Source organism: Saccopteryx bilineata, chromosome 3 (genome assembly GCF_036850765.1).
Source record: "Saccopteryx bilineata isolate mSacBil1 chromosome 3, mSacBil1_pri_phased_curated, whole genome shotgun sequence".
Classification (NCBI taxonomy): Eukaryota; Metazoa; Chordata; class Mammalia; order Chiroptera; family Emballonuridae; genus Saccopteryx; species Saccopteryx bilineata.
Window position 1 is genome coordinate 200,220,044 of NC_089492.1, and position 18,679 is coordinate 200,238,722.

Here is an 18,679-nt window from a genome sequence, read left to right on the forward strand (position 1 = left end):
GGGTCAGGGCACTCAGGAGAAGTGCTCATCTGCTTCTCCACTCCTCCCCTTCTCTCCCTTCTCTCCCTTCTCTCCCTTCTCTCTCTCTCTCTCTCTCTCTCTCTCTCTCTCTCTCTCTCTCTCTTTCTCTTCTTTCTCTCTCTCATTCCCTTCCACAGCCATGGCTCAAACAGTTTAAGCAAGGTGGCCCAGGGTGCTGAGGATGGCTCCATGGTCTCTCCTCAGGTGCTAAAATGGCTCAGTTGCTGAGCAATGGAACAGTAGCCCTGGATAAGCAGATCACCCCCTGGTAAGGGGGCTTGCTGGGTGGATCCCAGTCAGGGTGCATGTGGGAATCTGTCTCTGCCTCCCCATCTCTCACTTAATAATAAATTTTTTAAAAAAGAAAGACAACAATCTGATTTAGCCTTTTATTCCACTATTTTAAAGGGCCTTAAGTAGTAACAAATGGAACTTAATTCCTTACCAATTTAGTTATATTTTGGGGCAGAAAATCACACTAAAATGTTTCATGACATATATTTGCCCTGTCATGTTTATACTCTAGCACATTTGATCTAAGCACCTGTGTACTTCAAGTTCTTGTCTCATACAAAGCAATAAATTCTAAATATCTATAAATAGATTCACCCCTGTGCGGTTGTGTTTCTTAGAATACTAAGTGCAGCTTTTTAAAGAACTGTTATTGTCAAATTAACCTTACTCCCAACATTCTGAACAGAGGTTTATTTTTCGGGAAGTTTATGATGATGTTAAGGAAATTCAGAATTTCAGCACAGTCTATTTGCTTTTGGATATTTAAAAATAAAAATGTACAAGTCCTGAGCAATTTAAATATTTTTAGATTTATCTAAAATATAAGTGAGTAAAGTTCCATGAAAAGCAAATAAAATGTCTACAAGAAAAAGAGGAAATATTATAATTATTGCTAGTATATGTAAATTATGGCTGAACTGTAATTCTAACTGTAATTAGTTTTTATAAATTTTCCTCCTATATATGAAGGATGCTAAAATGTAAAAACAAAACAAACAAAATGAGTATGAAATTCATTCTTCATTTTTCCTTTTCTAAATAGATTTTATATATTAACTTTATAAAGGGAAAAAAGATAGAGGAAGGGAGGAGGGGGAAAGGAGCAGGAAGCATCAATTTGTAGTAGTAGCTACTGCTCCTGTGTGCCTTGGCTGGGCTTGCCTGAGGTTTCAGACCGGCAGCCTCAGCATTCCACATCAAAGTTTATCTACTGCGCCACCACAGGTCAGGCTTCAGTTTTCCTTTCTTAAGTGTCTAGTGTGAACACTAAAAGAGTCAAAAGCTTTTCATGAAAAGAAAAGAAAAAGAGAAAGAGAACCAGTTGTGCGTTAATCACCCATGGGAACATGAGTCATGAGTAGCCATATTAGCTCATTCAGTTCATGGGTTTTGCGCAAGGGCATTGAGCCTACTGGACACAAAATTGAGATCATGTACATATAAAAATCATCACCACCTCTAGCACACACAGAGTATCTATGCCATTTCTTTATACTTCCTTTGATACAGCTTAAGTGTTAGATGATATTATATGTATTATTACAATCTTCACATTTTAAGATTTTAGTTTGCAATGGCTAAACATTGACTAAAATATGTTCATAACACACAAAAGTGCTTTTAATGTAATACTAAAAATATGCATGTCTCAGAATTATACAATATTTTAGAAAGCACAAATATATTACTTAATTTAACCTGGAATGTATATGCAATACACAAAAATCTTTTTAGTACCTTAAATAATTAAATTTTTTCTTTGTGTTTAGACCACAAATAGTGATGATAAATATTACAACCCACAGTATTTCCAAAGAGAGAATTTCTATGTCCCATGAGCAGTTTTATGGATTAGCCGATATTAATATAAGTGGAGATTAAGAGACTAATACAAGATAACATCAAGATTTAAATTTTCATGTTGAGGAAAGTGTGCTGTGTTCAAAATCCAAGGAATATCACACATAGGTTAACATGAGATGTAGACTTCAATAAAGGAAAGACCTAGACCTTTCTAAGAATTAAACTGAGAGCACACTTTTCTGGCAAAATCTAACAAAACTAGAACTTTTCATGCAATTAATTCATAAAGAAATTTAATATTTCATGGTACATGACTTACATATACTACTCGTGATGAAAATAACTTGTCTATTAGTTTTTGCTGAGTTAGTATAAAATGCCACATTAACTTTTACAAAGAAAAAAAAAAGAAGAAAGGAAGGAAGAAAAATAAAGTAGGAAGGAAGGGAGGAAGGAAGAAAGGAATGGTGGGAGAAAAGAAAAGAGGAAGAGAGTGAGAGAGAGAGAGAGGGAAGAAGGGAGAGAAACCTTGTGAATGGTCCCACTTACCAGGCCTATGAAAATACAAAAGAGCTGAACAACATCCGTGTAGGCCACAGAGTAGAGTCCACCCACGAGAGTGTACAGAATGGCGATGAGTGCAGACACGATGACAGAAGCATGCACATCAATGTCAATGATCACACTGATGGTTGCTCCTGAGAGAATAAAAACAAGAAAACACTACGGTCAGGGCACTCAGATGAAGTACCCTCTGTTTTGTCAACCTCTTATCTAAAGACACATTGAAAGCTCAGTGACAGCAGATATTGTTCCTATGAACAATGCAACAGCTAAGGTTAGTTTTCATATGAAATGCAACAGCTAAGGTTAGTTTTCATATCAAAAAATTTAAATCTCAGTACATTTAATATGCATATACTTATATGTATATACATGATACATATATTAATATTATTTTTAATTTAAAAATTAGTGCTTTGCTAACTTATTTATTTGAGGACACCTGAAATTTATCTGATTTCATAATTCTATGAATTATGTTACTCTTATTATTACTATAAGAACTTACATTAAACTCACCCACTATTGGAACCTCCCACTTAAACTTAAATATATCACATTTATGTGAAAATACTCTATATCATAAACATATTGACCTTCTGCTAGCTTTTATTAGATGGCAGATGGTATAAGATGGTATAAGATACCAAGGTTTGAGACAAATTTGTAGAAGAAAAAATAAAATAAGTAAATTGCATCTATTAACTTTTTTCTTTCAACTTTGTGAAAAATCTATTTTTTATTTTATTTTTTTTATTAATTTTAGAAACATTTCTGTCCTGTTTGTTCCTAGGACACCAATGTGTTGAAGAGCTCTATATTTCAACATCATTGTTTTAAGTAATTTTTACCATCAAAGGTTTAAACCTGCCTTAAAAATCAAAATTATGTTTTTCTTATTTTATAATTTTGTTTATTGTGTTTGTGTCTATATTTCCAATGAAGATATTACAGTATGGACAATTGGACCACTGTGGTGCTTGGACTGCATGTTCTGAATTCACTTACTGCTTTACAAACCTTTTCCCCATCATTCTCAAAATCTGTAAAGTTTATATTTCATATTATTTAATGCAGCAATGATAGCAATGCTAACATACATGCAATAAATCTGATTTTTGTTATCATTAATTACAATCTTATATTCTGTTTTCCCTATTCAATTGTAGGCTTATAGTGTATACAACTATAAGAGATGAAAATCTACTATCTAAAAGATAAATAGAAGATATTTTGATCTAAGATAATACAAAATATTTTTTCAAACAAATTTTTTTACTGCCTTGATTTTAGTAGCAAAATTAATTCTTTTTCTTGAATAAAAACAAATTAAAAAAAGGAAAAGCCTGATAAAGAATTAAAGGATGATGATGAGTTTTATTATTTATAGGTGAATTTGAATAATAGCCTAAATTGTACTGTATAGGTATTGAACAAATTTTTTTTTTCTGAAATTATTTACTTCACGTTTAAACTTCAATTGTAACTCTTGGCCATTTTTCTTTTGGTCTTGTTCTCTAATTTAATAACATTAAAGGCATAGCTCACTGGGGAAAGTCGTGAAACTTCCAAGTTAATGATCTTCAAGCAGGAACTCAATACTCAGTTGAATGGTTTTGATTTCCCCTTGATCAAAAGGTAGTATATTGACCCTGAAGATTTCCTATGATCACATTGAAATCTCTTGTTTTCTAAATTTATAACTGGGCTGAGAATTTGAGGGCCAAGGCATTAATTTATCTTAGTAAAATAGACCCTAAGGAGCCTAAATTCATTTTCTAGGTCTCTAAACATGTCTACAACCCTTTACTTTGTGATGTGATGGAATTACTACTGTAAAAAAGAACGCTGCATCTTTTTTTTTCCTTTTGAAGAAAGTATAGCCATAGATGGTTTATTTATTCATTTGTGACAGGATTACAACTGTTAACAAAATACAAGCCCTAACTTCAAGAAATTTATAATTCTTTTTGTGAGATTAAAAATCAGGCATAACAGAAACAGGCACATAATCACGCAAAGTGATAAGTCCGTTGAAAACAACATTCCGTGTTCCTATGCTAAGCCCATAGGAAAGGTGCTTAGCAAGTTCAGGATGACTGCTTTGAAGATCTGGATGTGAGAAAGGAAAGAGCAGAGATAAGTCCAAAGCAGCGGGCACCTGGCTTGCAAAATGTCAGAGGCAAGAGGGAAGGACTACAGTTATGAAAGAAAGAACGAGGAAAGGAGAGAATCAGACAGAGGCTAAGTCATGGAAAGCCTATAAGCCTGGTTAGAAAGTTTGTTTTTAAGCACGGAAAGGACATAATCAGATCTGCATTTTAGAAGGATGATTCTGGCTACCATGTGTACATACACTACAGAAGGTGGGCAGAGCTGTAGGCAAAGAGGTGATTGCATTAATCCAGGGGAAGGAGACTGAGGGTGGCCTGACTTATGGCTGGAGAAAGTAAAGTTGTGTATATGATATTCGGTTAACCAGAGATTCCGGTAAAGCAACTTTTCATCAGTTCTTACCTAAGGCAGAGAAGATGGCTGCTGCCCAGAACATTTCACCCATTAGTGCGGGGATAAATAGGAGACCACCCATGCGTTTTCCATAAATCTGCTGAAATGGGTCTAACATGGTAACATATCCCTTGGAACGCATGGGTTTTGCAAAAAACAGACCACCTAAAAGAAATGAAACAAGTGTTTTTGAGAAAATAACAAATTCATAATGTAACAGTCTCTGCCAACCTTTCCCTATGCTATAATTTCTCAAGGGAAATGCATTTTCAAAAACACTTATATGTGTTGAGGAATCATTCTGAAATATCATGTGAATATAAAACCAAGAAATCTTTAGCAACAAAGGCAAATTTCTTAAATCATTTATCATTGCATGCATTCAAAGAAACATTAAATGGTATATCTGAGACACGTGGACAGAAAGTGTGGACCAGCACAGAACTCACTAAATGCCTTGATGCATTTATATCATCCAGTGTAGCAAGCATTCAGATATTTTGACTGAGCACAAGATTTAATAAAAGTATTTTAAGTGCAAAAATGAGTTAAGAACATTTTGTTATATAATATTCTTGACCATTTATTAGCTTGATTTACAAAAAGAAATTCAGGTACAATTCAAGTTGATTCATTTTTAATAATACAGCCACACTGTTTTTGGAAAAAAAAAATCATTATGTTAAAAAATTACTGTTCTTATAGTCATAATATCAAGAGATTCTTTTTATGTATTATATAATCAATATAATTTGAACATCTTTTCCCAATTTCTGTTAGCAGCTCCTTAAAGATATCTGGTAACATTTTCCCACTATCATTACTTACATGCTTTGCCTTGTTATTTCATTTGTTATTTATATTCCTGTTCTTTGTGCTTTACTGAATGCGTCACTGAGATTTGAACTTTCACTTACCTAAAATAAGACTAAGAGAATATCCAATTGGTGCTTGAGCCCAAGCTAGACCGTAATCTGGTACATACACTGCTTCAGCTGTTCCGTTAATATAACCTCCTCCAACCCAGGTGGCTAAAATAGAATGAAAAGTGAGGGAAAAGTCACTCTCATATCTGTCACACCCTAGACCTGCTCAGTTTGACACAGTGGCCTCATGTTTGCTATTGAGTACCTGAAATGTGGCTAGTCTGGATGAGATGTGTTATGAGGGTAACATACACGTTGGATTTCAAAGACTTCGCATGTTAAAGAATGTTTAAAAAAAAAGACAGTGTAGAAAACTAAATGCAAGGTGTCTCAATTTTTTATATTGACAACATGGTGAAATAAAAATATTTGCAATGTATTGAGTTAAATACATTCTATTACTTACATTAATTCAACTATTCTTTATGTTTTCTAAAGTGGTTTGTAGAATATATAACATTGTATTTATGGCTCTCATTATATTTCTGGATTGCCCCAGATACTTCCTAAATCCATTTAGTCATCAACATTTTTTAATAATTTTATTAGATCATAAAGTCTGAGATCACCTGACCTGTGGTGACGCAGTGGATAAAGCGTCGCCCTGGATAACTCTGAGGTCGCCACTTCGAAACCCTGGTCAAGGCACATATGGGAGTTGATGCTTCCTGCTCCTCCCCCCTTTTCTCTCTCTCTCTCTTTCTCTTTATCCCTCTCTCTCTCCTCTCTAAAATGAACAAATTTAAAAATATATTTTAAAAAAGTCTGAGATCATATGCAATATAGTATATGAGTATTTGTATTCTCAGTAAAACTACAACTTTACCCTCAGCCTCCATAACATGGATCAGGTATTTATTGCAAGGTTCTTCTATTTTACTTATTTATATTGATCTATTCACACTGATTATAACTATTGTCCTCAAGGTGTGTGTGTGTGTGTGTGTGCACAAGTGTAATTTTGGGTGTGTATACTTTCTATTAATATAGTCACTTTAAATCACAACTGAGTTGTACTTACTACGTGAAATTGTTAACTGGGTGAAGGAAGGAGGCAGAAGACACTTACTCCAAGATGTCTTAAAATGAATTTAAATGATCTGTTTACACTCTCTTCCTAAGTACCCAACATACACTTAAGACCTAGACTAGCATTCAAAACAATTTAAAATATTGACTGCATATCCACTTGCAATTCTTTGTTCTAATCTGACTTTTAGTAAGACATTCGATATTTCATAGAGAATAATAAATATTTTAGATGTTATTCAATAAAATTTCTGTAGCATGATAGATGAGGGTTAAGTAAAGGAAGCTCTCCAAAACCCCCCATTTTGGTTAAACAGGTTTGTAAATGATGTACAAACTCAACCATTTTATCTGAGAATACAATATAATACTTGATTCTTGCTGAATAATAAAAGTTAATGGAACACTTAAACTTCTGCAGCTATATATTTTTTCAGTATAGTCAAAATATTTAAAATAATTCTTATGTTGAATTTGTGTAAAATTATGAGAAATATATTTTGGCAATAAACTTATCAGATATTAATATGAGGCCCTGGACAATCGGCTCAGTGAATAAAGCATCAGCCCAGCATGCAGATCTCCCGGGTTCAATCCCCTGTCAGAGCACAAATGAGAAGCAAGCATCTGTTTCTCTTCCCTTTCTTCTCCCTCTTCTCTCTCTCTTCCCCTCAGCCAATGGCTCAGTTGGTTCGAGCACTGGCCCAGATGCTGACGATAGCTCAACTGATTTGAGCATTGGTCCCAGAAGGGGATTGCCAGGTGGATCTGATCGGGGCACATGTGGGGAGTCTGTCTCTCTGTCTCCCCTCCTCTCATTTAAAAAAAAAAAAATTTTTTAAACTGAGCTAGACCATGACTCTTTATAAGAAACATTACAATTCAATTTTTACTATACAATTTAACAGCCTATTAGTGCAATAAGCCAGTAAGAAAATGACAAATACCATATGATCTCACTTATATGTGGAATCTAGTGAACAAAATAGAAACAAACTCATAGATACAGAGAGAAAAGACTGACAGATGTCAGAGAGGAGGGGTTTCAGGGGACTGGTTAAAAAAGGTGAAAGGATTAAAAAAACTCTCAGATACAGATAAGTGTATGTGGGTGGGGGAGGTAGACAGGGTAAACGGGGGAGAGATGGTGATGGAAGGAGTCTTGACTTGGGGTGGTGAACACACAATACACTATACAGATGATGTATTATAGAATTGCACACTTGAAACCTATATAATTTTATTAACTAAAGTCACCCCAATAAATTCAATAGAATTTTTTTTAAAAAAAGGAGAGAAGTAATGGGAGAGAATATTAAAAAAACAGCCTATTAGATGAAAACAAAATCACTTATGGACTAAATAAATAGAATGTTAACTAGAGTAATAAACATTATAAAAATTCACGATGAACAAAATACTTTGATATACTATAGCTTATTTATCCTTTCCAATATTTTTTGAGTAAAATTAACCACCTTTGTGTTTTTTTTTCTTATTTTCTTTATAGGATAAATCTGAAGGAAATATAATTACAATGTTTTAATCCACTTCAAATAACAGTATCAGATCTGGATCTTTAGGGAAAGAAGAAATGCTATAATAAAGAATGTAAATGAAGATATAAATCTGTGCTCACTGTTCATCAACTGAATAATAAGAGAAAAAAATTGGAAAATCTATGCCAGTATTTCAGTGAATGATCTTTATTCTTTATGTTTTCGTACTTATCTAATTTTGCATATCAGGCATCATAGAAAATATTTTACACAATACAATTTGTTCCATATACTGTATGTGTATGTGAAAAAGAAAAAACAGAGGGAAAAAATGATCTCCTTTCAACTGTATACCTTTATAAAGAGACTAAGAGAAACCAGCTAAAAGGCTGAGTGTGGTAACATTGCGAAGTCCCTGGGAGTGATTCCCAGAAGACCTGGCTTTGACACTGACTCTGGTCCTTGGTAGCCATGTCACTCTGTGCACTCACTTAATCCCAGACCTCTTTCATAGTTCTCAAATATAAAGATAAAGATATTCATAAAGACCAAGTGAAACCATGTGCACTTGGCCAAGCGTTAACAAAACAAATGTGACTATATGAAAAAAAAAATCTATAGTCCACAAATTATTTTAGAACATTGCATATTTCAGATAACCAAACAAGGATGCAAGCTTAAGAGATTAGTTTGGTAAAGTATTTCACATAGAGAATGATTCATTTTAAAATAAGACTTCAGGACTGAAATTGGGCATCATTTGGATATGATTTCCAGTAAGGTATATTCCAAGTGAGCACTTAGAGTTCTTGTCAGTATGGGTTATGTTGCTGATGTTTAAAAACCTAATAAGTCTCTAATATGAAGTGTGTTTTGTTGGTAAATATGTATCAAATAATATTAAAAATATAATTTTACATTGTTTTTCAAGAATATTTTCATTGACCAAAAGGGATTTAAAAGAGAAATAAGTCAGCACTTCAACAAAACCCCTTCTGGGCAGAAAAAGATAGAATCTCCACCCCTCTTGTCACAGAGAAGGTCTGAATGGGAGGCAGCTGCAGATGGTGGTTTTGGTTTCCTAAGGTGTACCCTAGATGTTTTTTCTCTTTTTATATCAAGGTTCCTGGAAACATTTTCTTTTGGTGCTGTGAATTCGTAACATGCGATTGTCTTTGTGTAAGGAAATTGGTTTATTAAATGAGAGAACTGAGTTTCAAAACAGGTCATCTATCAATTTGGACTTGTGTTTCTCCTGAATTGGATGTTCTGTCCAGTGGTTAATTATAAAATCACTTTGTTCAGATACTACTGGGTTGAACAATTTTATTTTTGTTTTAAATAAATGTAAAATATATATATATACATATATATTACATACATGCATACTTATAGATATACATGTGTGTATGTATATAGGTAATGAACACAAAGAATCCTCAAAGAACAAAGAGTAACATTTGCTTTGTCATTCTGATAAACCAAGAAGGGGAGGGAGGCAGGGAGCTGGGCAGCTGAACCTACCTGTCATGGTAAATCCACCCACCAGCAGACCGATGTCTCGGCCACCAACTATGATGGCCTCACTGCGCTCCTCTGCGCTGCCACTGTGTTTGGTTCTCCAGGCAGCCCATATTCCCACCAGCAATATCAGAAGGTAGAACACGATGATAGCTATCAGTCCTTCTACATGGAAAGCCATTTTTTATCTAGGGGTCTGGAATCTTCCACAGCTGTCTACTTCATTAAGATTTCTGAATAAATTCAATAATGCATGGTAAACCAGCCAAGCATTCATAAGCAGTCAGGAATAAACCAGCTGGCTCATGAGAGATCCTTTGCCGCTTGAAGAAAAAGTACATTGAAATAGCATGTTAAAATAGTACCTATCAAAAAGTGTGTATTATATTATTCTATTTAACAGTATAGCATTGTTCTGAGCATTCAAGAAAAAAGAGAAAAATGAAAATACTTTGTAACAAATGTACTCATCATCATTTTGTATTTAACAATTGTTTTCTATATAAAACTAACCTTTTCCTGTACCTTACGTCAGTAATTCGGCCAAGAAAAAATCTGTCTGTATTTGCTTTCGGGTACTAACTTATTATTCAACCTAGAATTATTTAGTAAGGTAAATATATCATGAAAGATGACTGAGCATTCTAACATATCCTTTCATTCATACTTCTATCCCTTCTTTCAAACAATGTTAAGGAATGTTTCAGAAGTAATATGAGGTGAAAATATCTACAAAAAAAAAAAACCTTTAGGAAATTCCATTCCAGAAACACATTAGCTCCAATTTTCAACAAGTGCCTGTGGCTTAAGTGTCTGTAGTAACGAAAGATGTCATGGTTAATATCTTGGTCAACCTAAGCCACTGTCCTTTGTTCCCTGCTTCTCTCTCCAACTCCTCAATGGTATATACAAGAAAACAATTTTAAAATGCCGTCCTTAAAAGCATAACAGAGGGTCAGCGGTATTAAGAACAAGAAAGACTCTTAGAAGACAGATGCGAAGTTCTAACGCCTTCAGTTTTCCATTGTTAAGGATTTTTCACCCTCGGGACCAAGCTTGTTTCACGCAGCCAGTTCACACAAATATGTTTCTGGGGGAAACTCGTATTTGTCCACACTGGTGGGTAATAAGACGTTGGGCTAAGGAGCTAGCGAGCTAGCCTCCCTCGGATTCAGGGGGAAGTAAAAGAAGCCTCGGTGGCTTGCTGGGCTCTGCCTTTGTGAGCAAACCGAACCGGGAAGTTCTTTCTCAGGCCTCACTTGGGTGTTCCCTGAACCCCGCTGTCGCTCCTGGGGCCCCCTGCCCATCTCCTGCCCAAAGACTTTGTCTCTTCTATCAGACTTTCCAGCAGCTCGCTCCCTAGAGTGGACCTACCGCGCGACCCCACGAAGTGGCCAAAAAACCGCGTCCCTTCGCTCCGAAAATGCCCTGCTCTGCGCGCACCGCGCTCCCGAGTGCGGCTGGGCGCGGCAGGGCGCTCTGACGATGCCGGCTTCGCGCCTACCTGGACCTGGAGTTGTAGCCTCTCCCTCAAAGGAGCGCTCCGCCGGATGGAGCTGCTCCCGGCACCGCCACTCCCAGAGACCCAAGTGGCGAAGACTGCAAGGGTGCAGTGTAGAGTGAGAATGTGTGTGCGCGCGCGTGTGTGCGTGTGTGTGCAAGGGTGTGGTGGTGGGCGGAGGCGCAGAGGGATGGAAGCACCGGCAAGAGCTGGGGTCAGGATCCCGAAGCGTCTCCTCTTCTAGTTTCTGCAAGAACCTGGGCGCTCGCGGAGCTGACAGGTGTGGGCGCTGGTTGAGGGCGAGTGGCACGGGGCGAGAAGGCGATCAATCACAGCCTTGGCAAAAGTCCCCTTTATAAGGGTGGCCGGTAGAGGCGATCGTCAGAGCTCAGGACTGGACGTCAGGGGAAGTGATGCTGGGGCGGGTGCTGGGGACAGTGTCCTCGCAAGCAGGGTGGGTGCACAGAGCAGAAAACGCGGCCGAGAAACTGGGACCCGGCCTGGGCACTTGGCCAGTGCCTGGGCGACATCCCGGCCCCTGACAGATGCGCAGCGCCAGTCCTGCCATTCCCTCTTCCCACCTCCAGGAAAGAAAGATGATTCCCTAGGGTCATTTCCAATTGTAACTTCCCATCACTCGGGTTGGAAGCCTGGAATGGGGAGACTGGGAAGGTCTCAGACAATTCTACTTTCAGACTGAACAGCAGGAGTATTATAGGAGGAGGTCAGTGTTCTCTTCCTCTTAAACTTTGCTGGAATGGTTTCTTGAGGGGTTTTCTCACTGAGAGCAAAGGGCACCCTCCCACTGCCTCCAGTGGGCCTCGAGGGAGCCTGATTCCAGCTCCCCTGGTGATGGGCTCTATTATATAGGAGACATTTCAGAACGTTTCCTTCCACTCAAATGGAATCACACAATAGACTCTTGGAGTTGTCCAAAACAAGTGAAGTTCCCACTAACAACTAGGTTGCTTGCCTACAAAAATATCTTATTCTAGTGTTACAAAAAATTTTCTATATACATTTACAATGTCTATCCACACCTAGAAATCTATAGTTACATACTATCTAGATTATTTATATATTCATGGACATAGTTACATATCTATAGTACATATAGCTATCTTATTTCCATACTCTATCTACCAGTATATTAAACAGTAAAATATAAAAATCTAAACAGATGTAACAAGCAAGAGTAACTTTTAACTCTTGTATACCTCTTTATAGGCAAAATTTCAGACCATCCCCCATTTATTTACACTGGATATGGAAATGAACCCTCAAATGTATATCATTACTCCTTTTCTTTGTTCTTGTAAAAAGAATATCTGTGTCTACCTAACTTGTGTGGGACAAGGAAGGAGTTCAGGGAGACCAGATGAGGAGAAGGGCTTGCATATACAGCTATCTCTCTGTTTTTCTGAAAAAGGCTGAGCTAGTCTGTCAACATCAATGCATTTTTACATGGAGGGGTTGTGAATTGAAGCAATCTTAAGTAACTGACTCTGGACTGTGGCCACAGGTTTAATTAAGTCTTATTTACCAGACTATAGTTAAGGTGATGATATCAAAAAGCTAGTGGTTGTAGCAGGACAAGCATGGACAATGTCAGTCTATGGAATAGTGCGCAAGGCTTAGGTCAGGAAGCTAGACTCATATCCAAAGAGGAACAAAGGAGGTGGCTGTCCTTAGAGAAATACACCAAGGTTTTTATGTAGCTAGCACACCAGTCTCCCTTTGGGACCCACCTAATACACTTTAAGAAGCTAGACTTGCCAGACTTTAGATTCAATGCCAGATCTGAGAAAATGCAATGATCTTGAAGGTGGCCAAAAATTCTGACCCTGCAAACCAGCAATTTTCATGACAAAAAGCACCAGTTGAAAAAAACAACTGCTGAAGTACTCAATCTACTTTGTTACTTTGTAGAGGCATTTCCTCTTTTGCCAAGTCCTTTGAACTGTGTCTGATATAAGGATGACACTGCATGCAAATTTGCAATCTAGAACATATCCCCTCAGACACCCATTCCTCCTGTCTTCAGTATGCAGCTCTGCCTCCACTCTCCTGAGACTATGTGCTCATGCTTGGAGAAATACAGGTCAATGGAAGATAAGTTGTCACTTTGGGGAATAAAAAATAGGTTCTGCATTTCAAAATCATTTTTTGATACATTTTCTATGTGCCTTTTATGTTTCAAGCACTGTCTTAAGTACTGAGAAACATGTAGGAAATTATGTGTACCCTTCCCTTAAGCAATTTATCTGTAGTGAAAGAAAAGAAGGAAAAAATAAGCAAAAGCTCTACTTCAGTAGGCCATTATAAATGCCAGGAAAGATGTACCATATCGATACACAAATGTTAGGGAAAATACAAGCAAAAGACCTTAATCAGACTGGACAAGGGAAAGGTTTATTCATTCAGCAAACACATGGTGAGCACCCACTGTAGTCCAAGAACTGTCATATGTACTAGGTATGTACACAAGTGATTGAAACAAAGAGAACCCTGTCCTCAAAGAGCTGACCTTGTTACTGGAAATGTGGTGGTCCATGCAGCAACAGCATTGGTATCATCATTTCTTTCTTTTTTTTCTTTCTTTCCTTCCTTCCTTCCTTCCTTCCTTCCTTCCTTCCTTCCTTCCTTCCTTCCTTCTTTCCTTCTTTCCTTCTTTTTTTTTCTTTTTTATAACACTGGGTGATTTGAGAAGGACATCATTTAGCATACGTGTATTGACTCAGATATGAATGAAAAGGCAAAATGAGATTTGAGGGTTTATTTCCTTAAGCCCTTATTCATTATTTCTTAGTTTCTTCATACCATTTTTATTTAAAACTTTCATAACTTTAATTGATTACATTAACTTCGATTGCAATTTTGGCCTGTCATTTCAAAACCAGAGTGATCATCAGAATCAAAAAGTACTTTGTAAATTACAGATTCCTTTGTCAAAGATCAGTTAACTACATATATATGGGGCTCTGTTTCTGGGCTGTCTATTTCTTTACATTGATCTGCCTGTTTCACCAGTGCAAAACTGTTTTCAAAGCTGTAACTTTATAGTAGATCTGAAGTCAAGTAACATCAGTCTTCTAACTTTGTTTCTCTCCTTTAATATTTTTTGGCTCTTCTGAGTCTTCTTCTCCATATAAACTTTAGAATTAGTTTGTCAATATTCACAAAATAACTCTCTGGGATTCTGATTGGAATTCCATTGAATCTATAGACCAAGTTAGGAAGAACTGATATCTTGACAATATTGAATTCCTACTCTATCCATGAACTCGGAATATTTCCTCATGTATTAAGTTATTTTATTCCTTTCACCAAAGTTATATAGTTTTCCTCATATTCCTGTCTCATTTATTTGGGTACTAATGTAAATGATATTGTTCTTTTAAGTTGTTTCCACTTCTTCATTGTGAGTGTAAGAATGCAGGGGTGTTTTTGTTTTGTTTTGTTTTTACTTTCCCTGTTAATCCTGATGACCAGCTAGGTTTGGGAGTCCTGCTGTGTTTCAGAGTGGAAAGTTTTTAATTCCATACAAACACCTCTATTTCATATTTGCTAATTATGGGATCTTCAGCAAATTATTTTATCTTCTTTAAGTTTTAATTCTCTTTTCTCTGAAGTGAAAATAAGAAGTGTGCATGCTTAGTGTTGCTCTCACAGGAATGCAAAGATTAATTGATATGGTATATATTAAAACACCAAGTGCTCAAGTAACCATTGCACAACAGCTTCTAGCATTGCTTTGATTTCATTGTGGAAGCCTGCTGATGTTTCAGCCTCTGGTGGTTGTTAATTTTACAACTAGTGGGTGAGTAAATAAATGTCCCTGCCTTTTTTCTTATCTAATGTTAAAGAAATGTTTTGCTACTAACCTCGGAAGTGCTTCAGAAGTTCACGTGTTCTATGAACTACATCATAGACTAAGATCTAGGTTCCAATTCTTGACCAATTTAAAACTAAATCCAAAATACAGCTTTGTAGATAGGGCTCCAGAGAGTGGCAATCATACCCTTTCAGAGAGATACATGTGGAAGAGCTCCAGCTTCTTCTTCTGCCTGACAGCCTCAGCAACAATTCCCAGGAACTTTTCCATGACATCACCTTCAGATTGTATGAGGCTAATTTCTTTTGTTCATTTAAACTCAGCTTAGACTGATAGATCCAAGAAAGTTTTCATGACCCTTGTCTATGCCCAGCCTGGGTAAGTTGTCCTTCTTTGAAGCTGTTTTTTCATAGCACTTACTCTATGTTCATTTTTATATTCAGTACTTAGCACTATGCCTGGAATACTACTAGTCAAAAACTTAGTTAAAGTGAACTGCTTTATCATTTTACAGGAAAAAAAAATTGAGACTTACAATGAATCAAGATCAGATCCCATTAGCATAGACCTCCATGTTCTAACAATGACAATAACACTAGAATTAATCACTTGGCTACTAATGAATTAGAGTCAAATACAATTTCCCAACAAATGCCAAGTTTTATTTTCTTCTGCCATATGATAAATAGTATGTGATGACTAAATCCTCATACTTTTAGAATAAGAAGTTACACAGGAATTATTCAATTGTCTACCTCCATTATGGTTTTTAAAAAGTACAATAATGATGAATAATGTATTTTACAGTCAATATTTTTCTCTATGGTAGTTTCATATCCAAATATTGGCTTTGTTTCTTCTTTTAAAAATAGTAATTTATTGAGGCAACATTTACATAAAATAAAATTAGCCACTTTCAAATGAAAATTTAGTGACATTCAGTACATTCACAGTTTGCAATGACCACTTCTAACTAGTTTCAAAATATTTCCAAAGTAAAACTCACCCTGTAAGCAGGTCTCTTTACTTCCTCACTCCTTCCAGCCTTGACAACCACCAATCTGTGTTCTACTTCTATAGATTTATTTAGCCTGGATATTTTATGTAAATGGGATCATATAAAATGTGACCTTTCGCATCTGACTTCTTTTATTTAGCATGTCTTAATAATATATGTGATGAACAGATACTTCTCCCAGGAAGAAATACAAATGGCCAACAGATATATGAAAAGATGCTCATCTTCGTTAGTTATTAGAGAAATGCAAATCAAAACTGCAATGAGATACCACCTCACACCTGTTAGATTAGCTATTATTAACAAGACAGGTAATAGCAAATGTTGGAGAGGCTGTGGAGAAAAAGGAACCCTCATACACTGTTGGTGGGAATGTAAAGTAGTACAACCATTATGGAAGAAAGTATGGTGGTTCCTCAAAAAACTGAAAATAGAACTACCTTATGACCCAGCAATTCTTCTACTGGGTATATACCCCCAAAACTCAGAAACATTGATACGTAAAGACACATGCAGCCCCATGTTCATTGCAGCATTGTTCACAGTGGCCAGGACATGGAAACAACCAAAAAGCCCATCAATAGATGACTGCATAAAGAAGATGTGGCACATATACACTATGGAATACTACTCAGCCATAAGAAATGATGACATGGGATCATTTGCAGCAAAATGGTGGTATCTTGATAATATTATACAAAGTGAAATAACAGAAAAAAGTGAAATAAAAGAAAAAAACAGGAACTGCATTATTCCATACGTAGGTGGGACACAAAAGTGAGACTAAGAGACATTAATAAGAGTGTGGTGGTTACGGGGCGGGGGGGAGAGGGAGAGGGGGAGGGGGAGGGGCACAAAGAAAACTAGATAGAAGGTGACAGAGGACAATCTGACTTTGGGTGATGGGTATGCAACATAATTGAATGACAAGATAACCTGGACATGTTATTTTTGAATATATGTATCCTGATTTATTGATGTCGCCCCATTAAAAAAAATAAAATTATTAAAAAAAGGAAAAAATAATAATATATATGATCCACATTGTAGGAAGTATCAGTATTTTATTCCTTTTTACAGTTAAACCATATTCTATTGCAATTGTACGCATATAACACAATTTTTTAGTTCATTGATCTGTTGATGACTATTTGTGTTGTTTCCACCTTTTGAAGCATACATGTGTGTGTACATGTTTGAGTCTCTGTTTTCAATTCATTCTGTACATACCTAGGATTGAATCATGTGTTCTGATGGTAATTGTGTGTTTAGCATTCTGAGGAGCCACAAAACTGTTTTCCAAGGAGCTGGACCATTTTACTTTTACATCAGCAGTACACAAAGGTTTCAATTTTTCCAAACCTTACCAACTGTTTATTTATTTTACTTATGACATAATAGTAGTTTAGGAGATAAAAGTAAAGATGTACACCTGAGTGAGAAGAAAGGTATGGGCATATGATAGAGTTCTTTGTCTTGAGGGTTCTTATCTTTCTTCAGCTTCTGCAGGCAGGAATCCTAGGAGAGGGCTCAGGCAAGGGTCTTAATAGAATATTCTTTAGTTTTCCAGGTGTACCCTTTGATATATTGGTTCATAAAAAAAAAAGGCATACAGGAGAGTTTGGAATCATTCTCTAGTCAGCCTTACTGTTTTACTTTTGCCTTGGGTCTGTCTAGCTCTATTTTTTGTTTGTTTGTTTGTTTAATTTATTCCCTGACTTCATCTGTCCATGGTTTGCCCAGTAGAAATGGCAATGATTGGATTTCTGTTACCTAACTTCCTGACCACAGTGACTTAAGATATGTATTCTCTGGTTAGGGAGGTGTAAACCTTTTGCTCTCAAGTGTTCTTGTGAAACCAGGAAAATGACCCTGAGGTCCGGCTGCCTGTTGACATGAAAACCAATTACCTGACACAGGTGCTGATGAGAAGGAAAGAGATTAGTCAAGTGCCCACCACCTGAGAAGGTGGGGGGACCCCTGTTCCCAATAAACCTCTCTCCCTCTTCTGGTACAGGCAGGAGTTTTTATAAGGAAAGAGAAGGCAGAGGTGAAATAAGCAAAACCAGAACAAAGGAATAAAAAGGAGGGTTCTTTGCTGAGGGGAAGAAGCACACTTTGTTCAGATAAGTGGACGTAGGTCTCATATCTCTTAGAGCTGACACATCTGACGGTTCTTACAGGAACAGAAGCTAGCAAATAACTTATAAATTAGGATTTTTGTTTCATGTAACAAGTGTTCACAGATTCCCACAGTCAAGCTGTCCTCTTTGGCCTTGAGTGAATGAGAATCAGAACTTCAACCCCCAGTGTAGTGGGAGTGAGGGGAAGGGTGGGAACTTATACTTATTCTTCTTGCTCTGATGTTAACCCTCATTGTGCATCAGCCAGAGGAGAACGACCTTTTAACTATAATGAGAGCTTAGCCAAAGATGAAAG

The 18,679-nt window shown here is 36.6% G+C and overlaps 1 protein-coding gene across 1 annotated transcript in view; it reads right to left on the minus strand.

The window, feature by feature from the left end:
* The window catches only part of SLC5A7 (solute carrier family 5 member 7), a 29,278-nt gene extending 17,719 nt beyond the window's left edge, over positions 1 to 11,559 (minus strand). Inside the window, exons 1-5 of the mRNA XM_066264938.1 lie at positions 11,391 to 11,559; positions 9,890 to 10,209; positions 5,829 to 5,942; positions 4,921 to 5,076; positions 2,389 to 2,537 (exon numbers count right to left, since the gene is read on the minus strand). Coding sequence (XP_066121035.1) covers positions 2,389 to 2,537; positions 4,921 to 5,076; positions 5,829 to 5,942; positions 9,890 to 10,067 — 597 coding nt within the window. The 5' untranslated portion in view covers positions 10,068 to 10,209; positions 11,391 to 11,559. The remainder of the gene's footprint in view (positions 1 to 2,388; positions 2,538 to 4,920; positions 5,077 to 5,828; positions 5,943 to 9,889; positions 10,210 to 11,390) is intronic.
* Between the last annotated feature and the right edge of the window lie 7,120 nt (positions 11,560 to 18,679).